This window comes from Myiozetetes cayanensis, unplaced genomic scaffold (genome assembly GCF_022539395.1).
Source record: "Myiozetetes cayanensis isolate MyiCay16 unplaced genomic scaffold, myiCay2020 scf26, whole genome shotgun sequence".
In the NCBI taxonomy this organism is placed as follows: Eukaryota; Metazoa; Chordata; class Aves; order Passeriformes; family Tyrannidae; genus Myiozetetes; species Myiozetetes cayanensis.
Genome location: NW_026087477.1, coordinates 7,073,315 through 7,096,309, shown reverse-complemented (window position 1 = coordinate 7,096,309; position 22,995 = coordinate 7,073,315). Strand labels below are relative to the sequence as shown.

Sequence of the window (22,995 nt, the reverse complement as noted above, 5' to 3'; positions counted from 1 at the left end):
GGCACTGGCTCCGTGGTCCCACATTCCTCCAGCTCCAGGAGTGCTGCAGGAACGTCCCCTGCCCAGGAGGTGCAGGAGCACCCAGCCCAACCCGTGCTGGTGGGGAGGGAGGTGATGGAGGCTGAGGCCTCTCCACACAGCCTTCCCTGCTCCCACATCCCAGCAAATCCATGGCCACCCTCAAGCACCTGCAGTGTCTTTGAGGGGCTGGTGTGCCTTGGCAGGGAGGACATCACACAGGGAGGGGATTTGGCATTCACTGGATCCCTCTCAGTCCGCTGCTGATGTCAGCACCACCAGCCTGCTCCGTGCCAGTGCTCCAGACACAGCCCGGTCATTTGGCACGTGATGAACCACACGAGGCTGATTTATCTTGTGGCAGGAGCCAGACGCTCAACTCAGGTCCAGGGCAAGGAAACACGGCCCTGGAAATCAGGGATAATCCAGATGGCGCAGAAATCCCTGTGGGACACTCGCCTCGGCCCTGTGGGATGGGGTGAGGTGTTTGCTGCACAACCCTGGACCAGCACCGGGGAAACACAAACACTGGTGCCATGCAGGAGGCTGCACCATCCCAAAAATAGACCTGGGAGCACAGGGTTGTTATTTGTGGATCCGACAGCCAACGGATTCCTCCAGAGATCGGGCACTGGGCAGAGGCAGCGCTGTCTTGGCTGGGGCAGGGGGAGCAGAAGCCTCATTCCAGCAGTTGGATCGCTGGGGTTAGGCTGGTGGGGATGGAGCGCTGACCACATCCAGGGCTGGGAATAAAGGGTCTGGGGTGCACAGGGCTCTGAGGAGCTGGAATGAAACTGCTGGCACTGGGGTGCTCAGAGCTGGATGTGGCTCCCGAGGCCTGTGTGACCCCACGGGGAGCTGAAATCCTGTGGGAACGCCAAACCTGCTCCACGTGGCTCTCCAAAAGCCACCCTTCACCATCCAAAGCCACAAACGAGGCTGACCAAGGGCTTGTCCAGGCAGCAGAGGAAACCTGTGAGCCAGACCTGCACACAGGGCTCTGCCAGGGAGCTCTCACTCCCTGAGACACCTGCAGAGGGAGAACCTACACACACCAGCCACAGAGTGACACCTCTTACCAAAAAAATCCCAAATTGGTTTGTTTTGGTTGCCTGGACAGGAGAGGTGACTCACTGCAAAGCACACAGGGGTTCTTTCTTTCTCTGCTCCCTCCCAGAAAACATTTTAAAAGCACAAAAAGGAAAACTAAATCTTTTTTTGATCCAAGACAGCCCTTCTCACCGTCCTCTCCACGTGCCCAGCGTGGGTTTGGGGCTCATGGACAGTCCAGGAGGGTGGTCTGGGCTGAGGGAATGCACATTCCTCCCTTCGGTGAGGAAAGGAAGAAAAGAAAAGAAGACTTTGGTTTCTGGGCAGATAGCGAACCAAAACTTTGATTAATCACCTGGACCATCCTCTGTCACCAGCAGAGCCAGGCTTAGACCCAGAATACCGAGGACTCTTCATGTGCCCTCGTGCCCACCCCCCTCGGTGCCCTGGGCTAACCCAGGTGTGACCCCAGAGCCTCCCCCATCCCTTTGGGACCCTCTGGCTCTGTCAGATCCTGAGAACTGGCACAGCCACCGTGTCCCCCCCAGCCTGGCCCCCCTGCAGCCCCCAGGCCACCCCGCAGGCCCCGCAGTGACCCCCCTGCTCCAGGCCAGCGTGGGTGGCATCTCCTCTGCTGCCCTGCAGGGCTTTTCTCCACTGCAAATCCATGCCAGGGTATTTATAGTGCCCTTATCCCGGGGGAGCCTATTTTGGGCCGATGCTCAGGCCCCGGAGCAGCGCAGGTTATTTTGACCCGGAGCTGGGTTTATTTTCAGGGCTGCCCTTTCTCCGCACGTGCTCCGGGATGGGATCCAACTGCCTGGGCACTGCTGGGGCTGGGGGAGGCAGGGAAGGGGCAAAGAGGGACCCACAGAGGAATTCCAGGGATTAAAACCTGAACCAGCCTCTGCAGCAGAGCTGCCCATGGCACACCACCTGCCTGGGATCCACCTGGAATCTGGGAAGGTGGATTTTCTGCAGGATAACCCATGAGCAAAGAGCAGGAGAGGAGGGGGTTCTGGGTGGGGAGACAAGAGGGGCAGGAGAGCAGGACACTCAACAGGGAAGGAGAGCCAGGAGCTGGATGCTCCTAAAATGTCCAAGGTCATCAGTTGGTGGCCCCAGGTCCAGGAGAGAGCGATGGCTTTGTGCAACAAAGGCAGGAACATCACCATGGGATGGGGCTGGGGGACACTCCTCATCCTCTGCATCCAGGGAACCCCAGCTCTGCTCCCAGCACGGGCCATCCTGGAGCAGCCAGGCAGGGGAGGCCCCTGGAGGAGCCCTGTCTGGATCCAGATGCTGCAGGGAGCACCATTTCCCAAGCAGTGAGCCCGGATTTCAGGGCATGGTGTGGGGCTCTCTCAGCTCAGAGCTGGGAGCAGCAGCTGGTCCATGGCAGACCCCACAGCCCATCCCCAAAAAGCAGGGGGTCTGCCAGGACAGCAGTGCCAGCCAGGGCATCCCCACCTGCCACAGCAGGGTTGCAGCTCCATCCCCCCCCAGCATGGCAGCAAAAGCAATTTGCCAGGTCAGAAAATACCTAAAAATAAGAATATGTTGGAAAAAGTTCCACAAGGGCAGCTCTGCCCAGGGAAAAAGCCCTTTCCCACACCCTGATCCTCAACCTCCAGTCCCCACCCCTTCCCCCAACCCTCCCAGATCCCACCACACAACCTCCCTCTTGCCTCAGTTTCCCCCCTCCACCCCCTGGCAGGTGGATGGGTGGGGAGGACGGATCAGGGGGTGGATCGAGTGGGACAGAGCAGCCTCCCCAAAGCTGTTTGCAGCTGGCAGGGAGCACAGCCCTGCTGTGACCTCCAGCTCCCCCTGGGGAGTCAGGGATCACACCATCCCGCTGGGAAAAGTGAGTCAGGGCCGGAGCTGGGCCAGCCCCTATTCCTGGATCCCGCTCCACCCACACTCCCAGGAGCTCCTGGAAGCCGGGAAGGCCGACAGTGGGAACACCCAGGGGGTCTCTCTCCCCCTCCCACCTTGCCCAATCCGCCCCCTGCCCCTAAACTCCACCTGCCACAAGCACCTGCCCCACCACATAGGTCTCAATGCATTTTTATTAAATTCTTACAAAACAGAATACAAAATTCTGGCATCAACAATTGTTATAAAGGAAAACTTCAATTCAGCTGTATCAGGTCACCTGGTACATACAAGTAAAGTGCTTATTTTTGTGTGGGTTTTTCTTTTTTTTTTCCTTTTTTGTTTTTGTTTTTTTTTGTCGATTTTTTTGTCTTTTTTTTGTTTTGTTTTGTTTTTTTTTTTTAATATTTTCAGGTTTTATTTCCCAGTCAGCCCCTCGGGGCAGAGGCTGCTGCTGCACAAACCAACAGTGCGATAACGTGACTCCTGTGGAACCAGCTTTGGCAGTCTTCATCAATTGTAAAGAGGAGAAAGCTTCTCCTGGTTTGATTTTTAAAAAAAAAAAAAGTTAGAGCTTCACAGTAAACGTTTCTAACCAGTTCTAAAGTCGAGTTAGTTGGCTGAAGGAAGGGTGAGGGGGAAGGAGAGGAAGCCAAAATGCTTAAAGTTTCCAGCTTAAAAAAAAAAAAAAAAAAGGCAAAAAAAAATAATCTTCTTTGAAGTTGGTTTCCAAGATAGATGCTCTATGGGGAGGGAAAAGCTTGGGAAGAGGAAGAGCAGGGAGAAGGGTGTTGGGGAGAAGGGGTCGCTGGTGCTGGACCATGGGAGCATCTGTCTGGAAACCGCCCTGGGGGAGGCACTGGCACGAGGGTCCCCCCAGCCATCCCCGTCCCACTGAGGCACCCAGGGGTGCCCAGCACTGCCACGAGTCCCACTGGAGCCGTTCAGAGTCAATCCCCAGCTCGAGAGGCAATTCAAGACTCTCTCCCAACACCCAGACCCTGCCATGGGTCACCCCCGAGCGCCGGGTCCACAAACCGAAACCCCGCCCCAAACACCAAGCCAAGCCTGGGCCGAGCTCGGGTGCCCCCCTGGCACATCCACCCCCTCGCCACAAACCCCCACAGCACCTTCCAGCTGCACATTCCTGGCCAGGGACACCCCAGGTGCCCACGGGACACGCTCCCAGCACAGCACGGGTCACCCAGGCCACGCACCCGCCTCCACCAGAGAGTTCACGTGTTCATATAAAACAACGTGGGGAAAAAAGGGGGCAACTCAGCTTGCCAACATCAGCAGCACAGGGAGGGGACAGATAAATCCCAGACAATCCCCCCCTTGCCATCCCCTTCCCACAGATTTTGATTTTTTTTTTCTTGTTAAAAAAAGGCTGCGCCGCGCGGCGTCACCGATAGCGTCACAATACCAGCCCAAGGCATCGCTGCACTGTTCATCATTCAAGTATTTCTTAATATAAGACAACGAGGAATTATCTACAACTGATAAAACAAAATAAGCTATAAGAAAGTAACAATGTACAATCAAGGTGGACTTTTTTTTCTTTCTGTTCTTTCTTTCCTTTCTGGTTACAGGAGGCCTCTCCAGGGTGTCCCAGTGCTGGCGTGGGGGGGTCTCCCCTCCTCACCCGCTCCTCCCCACCCAGCCCACTGGGAGAGGGCTGACTGCAAGGGGGAGGCAGTTTCTGGGGGAGTTGGGATGGGGATGGAGCCGCCCTCCCTGACCCCCCCTGGGTGAGCAGAAAGGCCAGGAAGGGTGAGAGAAGACGGCCCCTGCCCTAAACTCTAAACTCCACCAAAACCCCGACCATCCTCCCCCCAAGGTAACTCACACACACCTCCCTGAAACAAAAAACAACATATATTGCATAGTATTGCTGTCAGCAGTCTTAAAATAAAAAGGAGAACTTTTTTTTTTTTTTCCAGAGACAGCGACTGACTTCAGCTGCAGACCCAGGGAAGCCTCTTCTCCCCCCAGCTCAGAGCTCCCAAACCCTCAACCTGGGCACACGAGGCTGCTTTTGCAAAATATAAAGCTCCAAGCACTGAGTGTGGGCAGGGGCTGTGATGGGGGGGTGGCAGTGGGCACAGCTTGGTGGCCCAAGCCGTGGCCATGGTGGGGAGCAGGGGGTGCTGGGGGGAGCTGGAGGCCAGTCTGGCCTCAACTGCCTCCTGGACAGACCCAGATCCCAGCCAAGGGCCTCATCCCTGCTCAGCTTTCCAAGCCCTTCCCTGCCCTGCATTCCTTCCCCTCCCCAAAGCAAGCCCTGAGGAAAGGGCACCACCTGAACACTGCGAGCACGGATGCACATCCATGACCACACACACCAGCACTCCCCTCTGCTCCGACTCCAAACCCTCAAGCCCCACATCCTGAGCTACTCCCCCACTGCTATCCCCAGGGCACTGGGCACCCTGTGTGCCCCCAGACCCTCCTGTCACGGCAGCCTCGGGGCCAGCCCGAGGTCACAGCAGGTCTCCCTGTCCCGCAGCGGGTCCCGGCGCCCCTGAAGCAGCTCCTTGCTTTCCACAGAGCACAATTATTCCCAGAGGGAGTTCCTGGCTGCTCTGGCCACCTCATCCCTCTCACACCTCCTCCACCAGCCCCTCCAGAACCAGGGGGTACAACACCTGCCCTGGCACGAGAGCACAGTCCTGGGTGCTGGTGAATCCCCCGACCTTACCCCCGGAGCGTGGGAGGGAGCAAAGGAAGACGTTTCTCTGTGCCCTGTAGAGAGGCACAGAGCACAACAGCTAGCAGTTTAAAACCAACAATCATCGAAAAAAAAAAAAAAAAAAAAAAGGAAAAAGAAAGGAAGGGAGTGAATAGCTTATTCTGGGATGCCGAGGAGAGAGGGCGGCTCGCCGGGACAGGGCACTGCTCCCTCGCTGGCACCGTCTCCCCCCGGCCCGAGTGGTTCCCTGCACAACACCCACCGTGTCCCCCCGGAGCAGAGCCAGGGACAGCCCCCAGCACGGGACGGAGGTGCCTCCCAGACCCCCCCGGGACAGGGGGTTCTGTGGGATCTACCCCAACAGCGGAGAAAAACCTGCAGCTCCGGGGGGAGGGACGAGGTTAAAACGCGACTCCCGCTGCTGGAAACGCGACCGAGGGTCTTTTGTTCACAGTATGAAACGAGCTGAGATCGTCAAAGCAGCCGCGGGTACAAAGAGTCCTTTGGTGTCGGGGAGGGGGGGAAATGTCAGAGGAGAAACCAAGAGTCGGGGAACAAAAGTCCGTGTGTCTGTCAGATGTCCTTGAGTGTGCCCTGGGTGAAGCAACCTCACACTTGATTTAATACCTTAAAAAAAAAAAAAAAGATCTTAAACAAACCCTCCCACCCCCAGACCTACAAGATCAGCAAAACCTTGGAAACCAGCCACAGGGACGAGTCCTGATCTTGTCGCTAGCCAGAAACGGTGGGGTTGAGGGTGGGGGTGGGGGGAAAAGGGGAGAGAAAGGAAGGAGAAGAGGGGGATATGGGGTCCAGCAGGTGCAGGGGGCACCGCTCAGGCTTGGTCGGCCACCAGGACCAGCGGGGCCACCAGGTGCTGCCCGGCGGCCACTGCCTTGGCCAGGCTGCTCTTCTGCCGCCGCTTGGCCAGCTTGGACTCGGAGGGGGGAGAGCTGCATGGCCCGTGAGGTAGCTTTGATGATGATGGGTCGTGCTTCCTCCTCCGCCTCGTCCTCCTCGTCCTCGTCGTGCCGCGTCAGCTGCCGGTTGACAGCGATGGCCTCGGCAGCGAAGCAGGTGAGCTCTTTGGCACTGCTGTTCCTGCGGGGGAGGCAGGGGCTCAGGGGGGCTGCAGGGAGGGCAGCGTGTCCCTCCTCATGTGCCAGCCGTGGTCAGGCGCCGAAAACTCGGCTCGGACCCAACTCACAGCAGCCACCGCTGCCCAGACAGAGTTGGGGCGGTAGAGCCCCCAAAAGCAGCAGGAGGGGACAGCAGTGCTGAGGAGAGGAGCCAGGATTTTCAGGGCTGGGATTTTGGTTTTGGGGCAGCATTTCTGGTCGGGTCCCCATCCCACACTCACCTCTGCAGGATGATGGGGGTTGGCAGGGTGTTGTCCGGGGCGCACTGCAATGAAACGCAGCCGGTCAGAGCCAGGAGCCCATAGGGGGGTGTCCCCCCACCCCAATTCTGGGAGCAGAGAGCAGGGAGGGGGCATCACCACTCACCCCCTGCACCCAGGGGTGCTCCAGGACCTGGGCTGCGCTGAGCCTCTTCTTGGCATCTCTCACCAGCAGCTTGGAAATGAGGTCTTTGGCTCCGAAGGAGATGTGCGCCCAGTCCTTGTCGGGAAACTCGTACTTCCCCTCCTGGATGCTCTCAAAGAGCATGTTCTGAGGAGGATGGGGGGGAGAAAAATCAATCACAGGGGCTCAATCAGGGGCGCCGCTGCCAAACTGGGGGTGGGTTTGGCAGTGCAGGGTCCCCCCCGTACCTGGCAGGTGTGACAGGCCTCGCCCCGGTCCCAGCCGCAGTCCGAGCCGCAGTGGCCCACGAAGGGGGGGTACCCGCTCAGCATGATGTACAGGATGACCCCCAGGCTCCACAGGTCACAGCGCTTGTCATAGATCGTGGCCTCCTCGTTGAAGGCCTCCACCACCTCTGGGGCCATGTACTCGGCTGAGCCGCACTGTGGGGACAGGCAGGTGAGCCCAAAGGGCGGGCACCAAGGGGGGGTCAGAGCTACGGGGCTGCACCCCTGGAAGGGAGGGTGCAGACAGGGCTGCTCCCCTGGTTTTGCTCCTGCCAGGGCAGATCTTCCCACAGGGTTTCCCAGCACAGGGGATGCCACAGACCTGCCTCTCCGGGGTCACCCAACAGCCGGCTGCCACCCCACAGGGAAACAAAAAAAAAAAGCCTAAAGGGTGCAACCCCCCACAGGGCAGCAGCAGGACAGCCAGACCCACACCCCACAGCACCCACACCCCACAGCACCCACACCCCACAGCACCCACACCCCACAGCACCACAGCCACCCAACCGGCTCAGCAGGGCAGCGGCCGCTCCATCGCCTGGGAGAGGCTGCAGGACACGGAGGGACAATCCTGCTCTGCCTGTTCCCCTGCCCGTTCCAGGCAGTGCAACCGGAGCAGGAGCAGGAGCAGGAGCAGGCTGAGGCTCAGGCTCCGGGGTGGGAGGAGTTAACCCCGCTGGAAGGGGAGGCAGCGCCAGCCATTCCCCGATCGCTCCAGGGACTCTGGGGCTTTCCAGCACATGACCCGCAGCCCACACGGGCCTCGTGACCAGGGCGAGAAAAGAGCTGCAGCCAGCAGATAATCACCCCGGAACGAGAGGGGCCTCTCCCCGACCGGGGGCCTCCCCAGCCCCAGCAGCTGATGGCACCGCAGCAAAACAACCTCCACACACACACACAGAGCCCCGAGCCCGGCACCGCGGCACGGCTGATCCCGGTGGGAACGGGGCAGACACCCCCCTCGGGCTGAGAACGGGGAACTCGGGACACCTCACAGGCTCCGAGCCCAGCCCAGAAGGGGGGTACCCACGGCGGAACGAGGGGGGTCGGGGTGCTTTGCCCACCCCACCCCGTCTCTGTTGTTGTGCCCCCGCACCAGCCGGGCTCCGCCTCCCCCAGCACGTGCGCACCCCAAAAACACGGGGGTGCGGTGCGGGACAACACCCAGCCCTGGGCGGGACCTGCTGCTTCTGCTGCTGCTGCAGATAAAGCGAGCGCAGCTTTCTGTGATAGCGGGGGGAGGGAGGGGGGGGCTCTGTGCAACACGGGGGTCACCCCGCGAGCTTCGGGGGTGTCCAACCTGCAGGATGGGGGGGCCAGCCCAGGAATCAGGGGGTGTTCCCGCAGCACCCTCCCTACTCCCAGCCCCGCTCCTGACCCACTTCTCCCGTGGGCAGCCCCGCGCAGCCGCCGCGCCGGCTCGGGCTGTGGCTCGGGCTGTTGCTAAGGCTCAGCGAGGCTCAGCGAGGCTCAGCAAGCTCAGCGAGGCTCGCTCGGCAGCCCGGGCGCCGCGCCAGCCCCCCCGCCCGGCCCCCCCGCCTTATGTAACCGCATCGCTCCTGCCACGGCGCGGGGGGGATGCGAGGGGGGGACACGCAGCAGCATCAGCGAGGGGGGTGCCCACGCACAGCCCCAGCCCCGAAACCTGCAGGACCCTCCCACCCCACACCCCCACCGAGGGACTGACCCCTCACCCAGCGCTCACCGGGGTGAGCAGCTCCGGCGTGGAGATGGGGGAGCAGTCGCCGTTCAGTTTGATGCCGCTGCCCAGGTCGAAGTCGCAGATCTTCACCGGGGAGACCTGGGGGTGGGGAGGAGGAGTGGTTGGTGACCTCCCCCCTGCCCCGGCAGCCCCCCCTTTTCCCCCAAAGAGCACAGCCTGTGCTTTCCAGGCCCCAGCTGGTCGATGCCTGGGCTTGTCCTGCTTCACACCACCCTGTGCTGCGGCATATTGGGGGTGTCCCTGGGGCTGCACCCCCTGTGACCGCTCAGCAGCACCCCCACTGTGCCCACAGCCCCCAGGATCACCCCCTCTGCACCCACAATCCCAGGAAGCATCCCGTGGCGTCCACCACCCCCACATAGCACCCTCCATGCCCACCAGCCCCCTTGGCAGCACCCCAGCGTGTCCATCACCCACAGACACACCCTCCTGCACCCCCTCATCCCCAGGCAGCACCCCCAGCACCCAGCCCAGCTCTCCCTCTCACCTGGTCCAGGCTCTCACACAGGATATTTTCCGGTTTCAGATCCCTGTGTGCGATCCCTGGCAGGGAGGGGGAACAGAAGAGCCAATGAGGCCAAAAATCCCCCCCACAAAAGAGCTCCACAGCAAAAGGTCTGGGGGTGGCACAGGGACCCCTCCCTCCCCACCCCAAATCACCGCCTGCACTCAGGGCAGAGGGCAGGAATCGCTGCTGGCCCCGAGTCCCAACGAACCGGAGGAACAGGATCCGCAGCACAGAGAGCCGCGCGGTGCAGCTGGGCTGGACCGGGACAGGCACCGTCCCCTGGGCAGGGGGCTGGGGGGGCAGTGACACCCCCGGGAGGGCACAGGGCACCCCAGGGGTTCCCAGGGGCTCACCTTTGTTGTGCAGGAAGTGCAGGGCGCTGGCGATATCCCGCACCACCACGCTGGCCTCCAGCTCGTTGAAGTGGCGTCTCCGGTGGATGTGGGTCAGGATGGAGCCTGGGGCCAAGGCAGAGCAGAGAGGGAGCTTGTGGGGGTCCTGCCACCCCCTCCCCAGCCCCCCACCCTGAGCCTGGCACTGCACTCACCTCCCCTCATCTTCTCAAACACCAGGTAAAACCTCTCCTCCTCCTCGAAGAACTCGATCAGCTCCAGGACGTTCCTGGGGGGAGCAGCAGGATCAGTCCCGGCAATCCCCCCAAAACACCTCCCGGGGCCCCCCCCTCCCCAGCCCACGTCCTGGGAGGGGAAAACTGCCTTCCCACTGATTGAAACCACCCGGCCAGGGCCCCCCTGGCTGCATTCCAGGGGGGAGTCAGGGACTCGCCCGCCCGCCCCGCTCCTCCCTAATTGCTCGCAGACCCTCCTGCCCCACGCGAGTGCACGGCAGGGGCTCGGCCCGGCCCAGCTCCAGCGTGGCCACTGCAGACCCACTGGCCACGGCAAACCACTGAGTGTCCCCTCTGGACGCTCCCAGCAGGGCCACGGGGAGGGGTTATGGGGCAGAGGCTGCACCCCACGGGTGTCAGGAGCCGGTCTCAGCCCACCCCTCTGTGTCCACAGCCATACCTGTGTCCCTGGCACTGGTACAGCATCTCCACCTCCCGGAACACCCTGCTCCGGATGTGTCCCAGCCGCTTCTCTATGATCTGGAAGGTGAAAAAGGGGAGGGGGGGCTCAGGGGAGGCTGTCAGGGAGGGGCCAGGGGCAACCCCCATGCCTTTCCCCTTTTTCCCACCTCCCACGGCTCAGGGGGACCCCCGGGGGGGGAGAAGCCCGGCAGGCTGGAGGCAGCAGAACAGGCTGTTCCCGGCGCGGGTGCCAAGCGCGGCAGCGCCGGTGCCAAACCGCTCCCTCCCGGGGGCCGGGGCCAAGAGAGCTCCGTTGTGACGCCCCAGCCGAGGGCCTTTCGCCCCATCCCACTCAGGGACGCCCCTGCACCCACAGCCCTCTCTGCTGCCGCAGTTTCCCCACTCAAAGACCCCCACCACCACCCCAAAGGGGTGGTGGTGGGAGTCTTTGAGTGGGGAAACTGCGGCGTGTGGGGAGGCCAAGCTGCCCTGGCATTTGGACACAGCCCCCCCTGTGCCGTGCCCAGGAGCCGCCAAGATGCAGGGCACCCCCACCCCTGGCCCCAAAAGCAGCTGGCTCACCCCAAACCCCTCCAGCAACACCCTCCCTAAGGGCTCAGAGACCTCCCTGAGGACAGCAGGAGGTGGCCACCCTGCCAGCAGCACCACATCCCCAGACACGCTGCAAGTGTTAATTTAAGCTCCAGTCTTGCCCTAATTGACAGGGAGGGGAGCGTAGCTAAAAGGAGAGGGGGTGACCCGGGGCTGGGTGGTGGCAGAGGACAGGGTGGCACCTGCACAGGCCAGCCCTGCCCCTCTAGCCTGGGAAAAAGTCATCCTGTGCCGGCAGCAGATGATTTTGGGAGCTGGGAGAGCCCCAGATTAGAGGGGGACAGAAAGGGGGGTGGGAGGGAGGCAGAGCTTCACCTTCACTGCGTATTCCTTGTTGGTGATGAGGTTCACGCAGGACTGGACTCTGGCGTGGGCCCCTTCTCCCAGCACCTCCTCCTGCAGCTGGTAAACATCTGGCAGGGGAGAGGCCACTTGAGCTGCCAGCTCCACCTCCCCAGGGGGGGCACCAGGAGGGCCCAGCCCTGCCCCAATCACCCCACTCACCCTCGAACCTGCCCGAGAAGCTGTCGGTGGCCCTGCAGCGCTTCTTCTTCTTGTTCCTCTTCTTGGCGTCAGGGATGTCGATGGGTTGACTTGAAGGCATGTCTGTGCCAGAGCAAAGCCACCACCCCCCGTCAGCACCTCTGCTGCCCCGGGGCAGCCCCCACAGCTTTTGGGGGAGCACAAAGGGCCAACATCCCAGAGACAGGGGAGGCACCCACAGCACCCAACGCTCACCGGGACGGGGCGGGCACTCGAAGTTGAAAACGGGCTCCAGGTGGTTGGACTGGTCGAACTCCAGGTCGAAGGGGTTTTGTCCCTGTGGGAGCCAAGAGCTGGAGTGAGGGGGCAGCCACTGGATCGGCCACCACCACCGGCTGCCCACCCCCGCCATGCAGCCCAGCACGCTCCTGCTCTGGCACACACCCTGCTCACCCCCCCGGGGTGCAGGACACCGGCTCATGGAGGGACAGGGCAGAGCTCCATGCAGAGCCAGAGGAGGAGGAGGAGGAAGGCTCCCCCATCTCCTGCTGGGGGAGGTGCTGTGGGGTTGTTCCCCCAGGCCAGCACGCGGCAGATGATGAGAGGGATGATGAGAGAGACCGGGGCCGCCCGCACAACCCAACCCCAAACCTCCAGCCAGACCTGACCTGCAGTGAGGGGGAGGCACACAGGCCACAGGGCAGGACGGGCTCCGGAGCCACCACAGCCACGTCCTCCCAGCTCCCTGCAAGGTCACGGCGGGGGGAGCCCGCTCTGTCCCGCTCCAGTGGGCCTCGTGTCCCCGGGGCTGTGGGACACCCCCAACCCCGCAGGATCGGGGCTCACCCCAAACCCTCCTGCACCCCGGGATGAAGGGAGGGCGTGGCACTCACTGCCTCCCCCTCCCCAAACCCCAGCGGTCCCCCAAAGACACGGAGCCCCTCTGTCCCCCCCTCTCCTGAGCCTCCCCTCCCCCCCCGGGACGGGGCAGTGCTGGGGGGGCAAAAGGGCCCCGTCCTGCCCAGGATTATGAAATCTGTTTGGGTGGAGGTGGCAGCTCCAGCGGCGTTCCCAAACCCGCCCGGTGCCCGGGCCGGCTGCCAACCCCGGCACGGCCAACCCCGGTCACCGCCAGAAACACCCAGAACGTGCCTGTTTACTGCAGCCCTGGGGGGGCCGGGGGGGTCCCCAGCCCTGCGGGGTGTGTGTGTGGGGGGGGTTGCCGCTGGCGTCACCCCCCCCCCAACCAAGCACCACTCCGGATCTCCAGCGGCCAAAACTCTCCTGCCCTGCGCTTTGCCAGCTCCCCCCTCCCCAAAACGCTGCACCTGGGGGGGCTCAGCATCGCCCCGCAGCTACTGCCCCCGGGATGAGCCCCGGCGGGAGGGGGGGGCGAGGCCTCCAGGTGGGGGTACAGGGTGTACAGGGGGTACGGGCAGTACAGGGGTGCTGGGGGTCCAGGGGCCAGGGGCCCCGCCAGCTGCCGCAGCACCGCCACACAAAGGTCTGGGGAGGGAGGCTGCGCACCGGCTCCATCGGCACAGCCGAGGGTCCCCCTCCATCCCCGGGGGAAGGGGACACACAAACCCCGGCCAGGGGCCATACGAGCAGGAGGGGGGGCACTGCAATGAGGGGGCGGGGCAGGGGACCCCAGGACCCCCCGGGCCGGAGCGAAACCGAACAAAGGTCCCCCCGATCCGCAGCCGGGAAGGGGGTGCGGGGATGCGGGGGGGAGGCACCGAAAGGAGCGGGACCGCAGCGACCCCCGCACCCCCCCTGAGGTGACAGTGGCCGGAGCATGGCGGGGGGGTGACAGCCCAGGGCTGGGGGGACCCGGAGCACCCCAGGGTGGGCGGCGCTGCAGGATCGACCCTGGGCCGGGCCTGGGAATCCCTGAGCCCTCCCCCACCCGCGGGGAGCCCCGGGGGGGGACGAGGGGGTGCAGCTGGGAGGGGAAACAGTGCAGCCCCCACCACCACCGGGGACCCCCGTGGGAGCTGCAGCAGCCCAGCGCCCACCCGGGGGTGGGAGATACAGACCCGACCCCCAGCACGGGGGGACAAAGGGGTCCCGCTGCCCGCTTTGGGTGGCAGCGGCCCCCCCGCGCCTCAATTTCGGGGGGTGCCGGGGAGAAGGGGGGGGCAGGAAGCGGTTGGTCTCCCCCCCACACACACATCCCGTTCCCGTGCAGGGGATGCAGCGATGCGGGACGACCCCGGCCTCGGAGCCCCCCCAAGTGTCCACCCCCCTCCGAGCATCCCCGGGAAGCTGGGGGGGGAGCAGCCCCTTACCTTGAAGGAACGGTGGAATCCCGGGATCTCTGATTTCTTCTGCACCATCTTGCTGCGGGGGGGGGCGGGGGGCGGCGTTGCTGGGAGAAATTGGGGTGAGGGGGTGTATGGAAAATAAAAAATCGGAGGGGCGGCGGGGGAGGAGGCGGAGGGACGGGCAGAGCCGGAGGGAGTCGGGGGTGGCCGAGACCTGCGGGGAGAGGAGGGGCGGGAAGGGTCAGCCGGGCTGCCCCCTCCCCCAAAAGCTGCGGCCGCTTCCCCGGGACCCCCTCACCCCGGTGCCGTCCCGGCGCTCACCGGCGCGGCCCCGCAGAGCCGCCGCTGCTGGTGGTAGCGCAGCCCCGCAGCCCAGCCCCGCACCGCCGCCCGCTCCGCTCCGCGCCGCTCCGCCGCCAGCGGGGGACGCACCGCCCCCGCCCCGCCGCCTTTATAGCCCCGGACACGGCCCCGCCCTCCCGCACCGCCCCCGCACCGCCCACCCCGCACCGCCACCACCCCCCGCGCCGCGCCCTGCTCCGAGGACACCCCGCTGGGGACACAGACAGACACCCCGAGGGCACAAAGCCCACCCTGGGGTCGTAAATAACCCCTCGGGGTCATAAACCCCCCTCCCGGGTCATAACACCCCCGCCCCCTCCGGGAACCCAGCGGGGTCACAAGTTCCCTCCCCCAGGGTCACAAACACCTCCCCCGGACACCCACCGAGGACAGAGACACCTCCCCGGGACACAAACAGACACCCCGGGGTCAGCAATCCCAGGGACACACCAGAGGACACAGATACCTCCCTCCCACCCCCGGGACTACACACCCCGGGAACCTACCGAGGACACGGACACCCCTCCCGGGGGTCACACCTTCCCCCCGGGAACTCATCGTGGGTCACAAACAACCCCCCCGGGCGCCCACCCAGGGACACAAACGCTCCCCCCGGGAACACAAACTTGCCCCCGCCCGGGCAACCACGGAAGACACAGCCCCCTCCGCCCCCCGGGCACGTAAACAGCCCCCCCCCGGGGACACCCCGACCCCTGGGCACATTGGGGGACAGAACCACCAGGTTACCCCCACACCCCCGGACAACCCCCGTGCTGCACCGGGGCCACAAACACCCCCCGGACACGTAAACTGCCCCCCTCAGGACACCCCGACTTCCCCCGGCACACAGTGGGGGCACAAACACCCCCCTGGGCACCCACCAGGGACACAAACACCCCCCCGGTTGGCACAAAAGGCCCGCCCGGGGTCACCCCAACCCCTCTCGGGGACCCACTGAGGACACAAACCCCCTTTCACAGCCCCCGGGGATGCCTCACCCCTCCCGTACTGCTCCGGGGCCCCGGACCCCCCCGGGCACCCCCGTGAGCTGCAGGCAGGGACAGGGGCACCCCCAGCCTCCCCCCCCTCCACGGCACCCACAAACAAGGGCACCCCCTCGTCACCCCCTGCACTGAACTGGGGACAGGGACACCCCCCAGACACCCCACACCCCCCAGCCGTGGGGACAGCAGGGATGGCACCCCGTCCTGCCCCCGGGGACAGCGACACCCCCTGGGGACCCCCCTGCACCGGGGACAAGGACGCTCCGGCTGCGTGTTCCTGAAACTCAGGGCAGGGGTTGGGGGCCCCCTGAGTCCCCCCAGCCCACACATGTCACGAGTGGGGCAGTGCTCGGCCCGGCCTGCACCGGAGGGGGAGCAGAGCAGGGGGGGTCACGTCCCTCTGTCCCCGCGGGCTGTGGCAAGCACTGGGGGGATGAGGGGTGGGGAGCAGGACCCCCACTCAGGCTCGGTGACCCCGTGGGAGCCCCCCCCCACTCGCGTATGTGACTCTGTGTGTGTGACCGCCCCCCGTGACGCCAGCGGGGGCTGAGAACTGACGCGCTCGTTGCGCGGAGCGGCTGCGCGGGGCCAATGGCTGCGGCCCCGCCGGCGTGACTTCACCGCCCAACCCGCGCATTGGCTGCGCCCGCCGCCCCCCCTCGGCACCACGGACACCCCCACACCGACATCGGCACCACAGAACCCCCCCACACCGATATCGGCACCACGGACACCCCCACACCGACATCGGCACCACAGAACCCCCCCCCACCGATATCGGCACCACGGACACCCTCCCACCGATATCGGCACCACGGACACACCCCCACCGATATCGACACCACAGAACCCCCCCACACCGACATCGGCACCACGGACACCCCCACACACCGACATCGGCACCACGGACACCCCCACACACCGACAGCGGCACCACGGACACCCCTCATTGTCGCCGGCACCCCAGACCCCTTCATGGACATCGTCACCCCAGACCCCCTCACCGACAACAGCACCCTGGACTCCCCCTCAACTATACAGTCTGTGCTACACTCTGCACACTCCACACCCCGGCCCCTCACTGCCATTGGCACCCCGGATCGTCACTGCCATCAGGACCCCCACTCGCTGTCATCAGCACCCCAGACCCCACGGCTTCCCTCCCCCACGCCCCGCTCTGCCCCCTCCCCCACTGCTCCTCCTCCCCAGCTGGTGGGGTGTTTTTGGGGAGGATCAGCAGCCCCAAAGCCCGGTGGGGCCACCGTGGTGGGGCCCTGGCCACCCTCACACCCCCAGCCCCCTCCCCAGCCCAAATTCCTGCTTTTCCAGGCCCCGATGGTCTCTCCGCATCCCAAGCCCGCCTGTCCCAGCCCTTTCTTTCTTAGTGCTGCTAATGAGGGCTCCCCAATTAGCCCAGGCTGGGGGTGGTGGTAGTGCTGCCCCATCCCCGGGGGGTCTGCAGGGGGCACAGGGACTGTGCTGGGGCACTCACGGCGTGTTCCCCGCGTGGATCCTGGTGGAAACTGGGACACGGGAGTTGCTGCGGTGTTTGTACCTCCTGTGGCCATCAGGAGGAGGGAGGGGGCTGGGGGGGCCTCAAACGAGTCCAAATGCGCGTTTCTCTGGATTAAAAAGGTGGGATGTGTGTTTCTCTGGATTAAAAAGGTGGGCTGCCCTGTGCTGTGAGCTGGGGGGTGAAGTGCCAAGGCTCCTCGGGGCTGGTGTGGCCCTTCCCACCCTCCGTGGGCACGGGTGTGCCCACAGCGGGAGACAGCGGCACGGGGACCTGCTGTGGGCCCAAATTCGGGGGGTGCAGCGCTCAGAATCCCCTGCAGTGAGGCTGGAGGGGAGGGGCCGAGTTGGACCCCGGGGAGGGGCGTTTGGCTGAACCCTCTGGGGCTGCGGGGAGAGGGACAGAGCTGGCCCCGAGGGGGAACGTGGGTGGTACAGTGTGAGTGTGAGTGTGTTTGTGTGAGTGTCTGTGTGTGTGCACGGACACAGGGATGTGTGAGTGTGTGTGTGCCTGTGTGTGAGTGTGTGAGTGTGAGTGTGTGCCAGTCTGTGCACACCCGGCCCCACATGGGTGCACATTCCCTGGGTGCCAGCGGCTGATGCTGCAGGGATGAGCACAGGGAAGGGGAGCACAGGGAACGGGGAGCGTGTCCCAGCACCCTCCCAAGGCAGCTGAGACCCGACATTCTCACCACAGCCGGCTGCAAACCTCCCCTTGAGTGTGTAATGAGTGTGCAGGGAGCGTGTGGTGAGTGTAGAGTGTGTGTGGTGAGTGAGACAGGGAACGTGCCACGGTCACGCCAGGGCCACACGGGGAGCTCGGGGCACACAGCAGGCACGGACTGGGTGTGCAGGGGGGGCAGCAACACACGGGGAGCACGCAGAGCACACGCAGAACACACGCAGAGCACACGCAGGGGGCGGGACACGCAGCACAGCAGCAGCACCCACAAACTTTTGGGGTCTCCAGCAGCTCTGGGAGCCCGGCCGGGGGAAAACAGGAAAGTGAGCGGGGCCGTGCCGGAAGGAGCTATTGTTGGCCGGGGAGCAGAGGCAGCTCGAGGGGCTGTGGCCACCCTGTCACCCCTCTGTGCCCCGAGCCACGCGTGGCTGCCTCTCCCCATGGACGTGGGGCAGCCCCAGAGTGGACAGGCGGCTGCTTGGGGGGTTCCAGGGCTTCCCTCCCCCACCCCACTGCTCTGCTTTGGGAGGGAGAATAAATAAAGCTCCTTTTTCCGTGTGTTATTTCCCCGGGCTGAGGAGGGCCCAGCTTCCCGGCCCTGGAAGAGGGAGGATTTGGAGCCCTGGCTCTGTGTCAAACGAAAAAATCTTGCAAAAAAACCCTGGAATTTCCTGCCGGGCAGAAACCTGGAGGTTTGACACTGCTGGTGCTGGGGTGGGACGGGAGGGAGGGCTGGGGGACACGGGGGACACAGGGGACACGGGACAGCCCCCCCATGTCCAAGGCACACACAGGCTGTGCCAGTGGGTCCCCCAAACTCCCTCCTTGCCCTGCCACTGCCAGGGGGTTTGGGCAGTGCCCAGCCAGGTCTGACCCTCCAGCCAGGCCTCCAGCACACCCCGAGTCCCACTGTCCCCATCCCACCATCCTGGCACTCTCCCCAGGGACGTGGGCCTGGTCCTTCCCTCCCCATCTGCTGCAGGGAGGGTTCGGGGCAAACCCCGCTTGGCTTTGCCAGCTCCTGCTCTGCACCCACATCTGGGGGCTGTCCCCCCTCCCCAGGACCCCCCAGCACTCCCCAGGGTCTCCAGGACAGTGGTGGGACACCCTGAGTGGGGAGGGGTGGCCACAGGGGGGGTGTTGTGGGGGTGTTGTGGGGTGATGTGGGGTGTTGTGGGGTGTTGGGGGATGTTGGGGGTGTTGTGCCTCAGTTTCCCAGAGGAAGTGCCGTGGAGTGAAGGAGCAGCCAGAACCCATCTCTGGAGCTGCAGGGAGGGGACAAACACCCCCTGGGATGGTTTCACCCCAAAAAAGCCTTTCAGGGGAGACACCAGTTCAGTGGGGAGCATCCCCATCCCCCAGGGGGGACATGGCCAGTCCTGGCCCCACCACCCCACAGCAGCCAAAGCCCTGGGGACAAGGCCATGGAGGCAGTGGGGCTGGGCCAGGGTGGGCACAGGGATGTGTTGGGAAGCTGGACAGAGTCACCTCAGGGTGGCACAGGGATGTGTTGGGAAGCTGGACAGAGTCACCCCAGGGAGGGAAACCCCTGCAGCCCCCAAAGCAAGGGGTGGCAGCTCTGGGAGCTCCAGGTTCGGGTGTCTGGGGAGGAGGGCAGGGATGGGGCTCACGCTGTGCCACAGAGGGGGACCCGCCTTGGGTGAGAGCAGCAGATGGGAGAAGCTGCTGCTTTTAAACCCCCCATTCTCTTTTCCCCCCTCTCCATCCTCCCAGTTCCCTGGGAAGGGGTGAGATCCACAGGAACAGCCCTGACCCACTGCATGATGTCACCATGGGGTGACTGGGGACGTGCAGGCTGGCACATTGCACCACTCCTTAGAATCCCAGAATCCTAGAATATCCTGAGTAAGAAGGGATCATCCAGTTCAACCCCTGCCCTGCCCAGGGCACCCCAACAATCCCCCCCTGTCCCTCAGAGCATTGTCCAAACCCTCCTGGAGCTCTGGCAGCCTTGGGGCCGTGCCCACTGCCCTGGGGAGCCTGGGCAGTGCCCACCACCCTCTGGGGGAAGAACCTTTCCCTGGGATCTGCCCCAACCCTGCCCTGACTCAGCTTCAGGCCATTTCCTCGGAGGAGCAGAAAAAGTCCCAAACCACCAAAAAATTCCCTTGGAAAGGGCACTGAAACTGCAGTGGGGCCTGCACACCCCGTGCTGGGGGATGTGGGTGCCGGTGGCTTTGTCCCAGCAGCCTCTGGGGATTTGTTCACCAGGACAAAAAGTGATCCTGGGGCACCTCTTGGTGAGGCTCTGGGGGAGGAGGGCCCTGTCCCCGCAGGGCTGGCAGGGGATGGAGCAGCAGGTGCCCCTGGTATCGGTGTCAGCCCCGAGCCGGGGACGGGACGTGCGCTCCCCGCTCCAGAGCTTTCCCAGAAGCATTCCAGGTCCTGCCCATGTTCCTGGCACGGGGCTGGGGAGCTGCTGGCCCCTGGCCTGGCTGTGCCATACAAGGGAGAGGGAGCACGTGCCGTGCTGGTGACTGTTCCCTGTCCCAGGACTGGCTGTCACCTCTCCAGGCAGCCCAAAAGTGGAGCGGGGCAAAGCCAGGGCCCTGCTCCTGTGCCCGGGAGGTGGCAGGTGGTGGCAGATCGGGGCTGGGGGGCTGCCAGGGACCCTGGGGAATGTGGGCCCAGAGGCATCAGCTGTCCAGGGAAAATAGGACAAACAAAAGGCACATCTCTGAGCGCTTGGAAAGCTGCCACTGCCTGTGCAGGGACGAGGGACGGAGGCACAGGAGGCCACGGGGCTGCCAAGGTCTGGGGGCTGTGAGGGCACAGCCGTGCAGGGACACTCCTGTGCCACCCTGTGCCCTGCTTCCCAACTCCAAAGGTGCAGGGGGGGAAAGCACGGGATGAGGCAGCCTCAGCAGTGGTTGTGTCACAGCACAGGCCCGGGAATGCTCCGAGCAGGCTCTGCTGCCCAGGCAGGTGGCACTGGCTGGGGACATTGCCCTCCTCACCCAGCGGGACGTGGCTCCTGCACCGACCCCATGGGCACAGCCACGGGGCTGCAGATGCTGCAGGAGACCCCCAGCCCCTCTTGGCTGGTTTCTGGGGGTCCGTGGAACCGCTGCCCCCCCTCCCCAGCTTCCCATTTGAAGCAAACCCCAATGGGACTGGTGATGGATGTGCTCCAGCCCTGAACCAAACCAGGGGGATCTGCTCCAGGTTCCAGAGGGAAAAGGCCAGAGCTGGGCCCAGCAGCCCCAGGGGACCCAGGAATTTGCAGAGTGACCCAGGGAGCATCAATCCATGTGAGCCTGGAACACCCATCCTGGGATTAACCCATGGACAGCGGGGGGCTTTTCCAAGGCTCATTTTTCAAGGAACAAAGCAAGCTGTGGGCACAAGGAGTCTCCTGCACCTTTCCCTTCAGGTGCTGTTTGACTGTGAGCCAGTGGCTTCATCCCACCACCAGCCAGTCCCAGTGAGTGCCTTGGAGCTCTCCCTGCCTGGAAGCTCCTGGCGACCTCCCCTGGAGCTGGGAAGCCCCTCAGGGTCTGGGATTCCTTACCTGAGGCACAGATCCTTCCTCTCCCAAGGTGGAGGGACCCCTGTTTGCAGCAGCTCCTCGGTGAGTTCCTGACATCACACTGAATGAACACCAAATCCATGCAGTGAATTCCTGCAGATGTAAACTGTTGTCCCAGTTTACTGAGACTGAAACTGGACCTGGGTGTACCTAAGCTCCATCAGGAGTTTAGGAAGCAGGGGGTGGCTTTCTAAACCTCACACTCAACAGAAGGGTCTCTCTTACCCTTTTATATCTTTGGTCTCTTAGTAAATCATTCCAGCTTGATTCCAACTCGATTTCCCTTAGTCTGGTAGGAAGTACCAGGGGGAACCTCGCCATCAAACTCTGTTAAATCACCCTCACAAATTCACATGAAAACAACTTTTGCTGAGAACGTTGACGGTGATTCTTTGAGTGACCCTAAATCACTCATGTGTCACAAACTGATGTCGTTGGCAGGATCCTAAATCGGGATTTGTGGCAGAACTGAGGCCCTAAAGCTGCTGAGCTTTTGGGGGGCCGGAGGGGAGAGGCACAAGGTGAGCCATTGCCTCCTTGGAGCAGTGGGTGACCTGTCCTGAGCCAAAGGGAAGCAGCATTTCCCTGGGAACATACGGCAGTGCAGCCCCCTCCGTGCCCTGAGCCCGTGCCCGCTCCAGCTCCGGGGCAGGTGCCATCTGTGCTTCTTGGGAAGGGCTCAGCCCCGCAGAGGGGAGGCTGCCTGAGCCCCGGGCACGGGACCTGCTCGCCTCAGCCCCTGGCAATCTGTTCCCTGGGCTCTCAGCAAAGCCTTCCCGGTGCCTCTGCACCCCCCGAGCCCGGGGAGACAGAGATCAAAGTGCAGAGGGGTCCTGGGCACTCACAGTCAACCTGCTCGCCAGGCTGGGCTCGGCTCGGGGGGCTCAGCACTGGGGGCTCAGCCTGGGGGGTTCAGCTCAGGGGGTCAGCCCTGGGGGCTCAGAACTGGGGGACCAGCCTGGGGGGTTCAGCTCAGGGGGTCAGCCCTGGGGGCTCAGCCCTGGGGGCTCAGCGTCACCCCCTCCCTGCAGTGACTCTCAGCTGGGGCTCAGGGGTGAGTGAGTAAACCCGAGATGAAAGCACCGGGAGATGAAAGCAGGGCTGGGGCTGCCGAGGCAGAGGCAGAGCACGGCTGAGCTCCGACTGCGGCTCTGCAGACCTGTCTGGGCAGCATCCTGCAGCGCCGGGGCTGCGGGGGCCGGGCTCAGCCGCAGCCCGGCTCATCTCCCAGGAAGGTGCTTCCCCTCCTCCCCCTCCCTCGGCTGAGCTGCTCTCGCACGGAGGTGGGCGGGTCTTTCCCCCAAAAGAGGAAGGGGGGCAGAGGTCGGCAGGGCCCTGCACCCCCGTGGAAGGTGCTGCTCACCCCCCGGGCACGGCCCTCCCAGCATTCTAGGTGGGAGGGAAAGGGAAAGCTGAGGAACAGCCACAGGAGCTGCCCCAGCAGCGCTCACTGCCCACCGGCAGCCCCACTCGGGTCCTTGCAGGCGGCCTGGTTTCAGCTGGGACGGAGCCAGTTTTCTCCCCAGGAGCCGGTAGAGGGCTGTGTTTGGGATTTGGGGTGGGGATAACGCCGATAACACCCCGGGGGTTTGGTGTAGTTGGGCACTGCTCACCCTAAACCAAGGACTTGGGAGTGTCTCGGGCTCTGCCAGTGAGGAGGGGCACAAAAACCGGGGGGAGCGTGGCCAGAGGGACAGTCCACACGGAACAGCGAGTTCCTCCAGCTGAGCTGCACCCACAGAACGCTGGGAGAGGGGCTGGAGGGTGCTCAGGAGGGCCCAGCACCTCCACTGTGCAGGAATTCCCCTCCCCTCCCACTTCCACCCGAGCTGCA

The 22,995-nt window shown here is 63.9% G+C and overlaps 1 protein-coding gene across 1 annotated transcript; it reads right to left on the bottom strand.

The window, feature by feature from the left end:
- Positions 1–6,326: 6,326 nt before the first annotated feature.
- MKNK2 (MAPK interacting serine/threonine kinase 2) lies at positions 6,327–14,196 on the bottom strand. The gene is given in 14 exon segments (XM_050321438.1): positions 6,327–6,591; positions 6,593–6,739; positions 6,999–7,042; positions 7,144–7,308; positions 7,410–7,604; positions 9,154–9,249; positions 9,659–9,714; positions 10,033–10,137; positions 10,227–10,300; positions 10,708–10,787; positions 11,637–11,734; positions 11,826–11,927; positions 12,060–12,141; positions 14,096–14,196. Coding segments are annotated over 14 exon segments (1,410 nt in total). The 5' UTR covers positions 14,144–14,196; the 3' UTR covers positions 6,327–6,473.
- Positions 14,197–22,995: the final 8,799 nt, after the last annotated feature.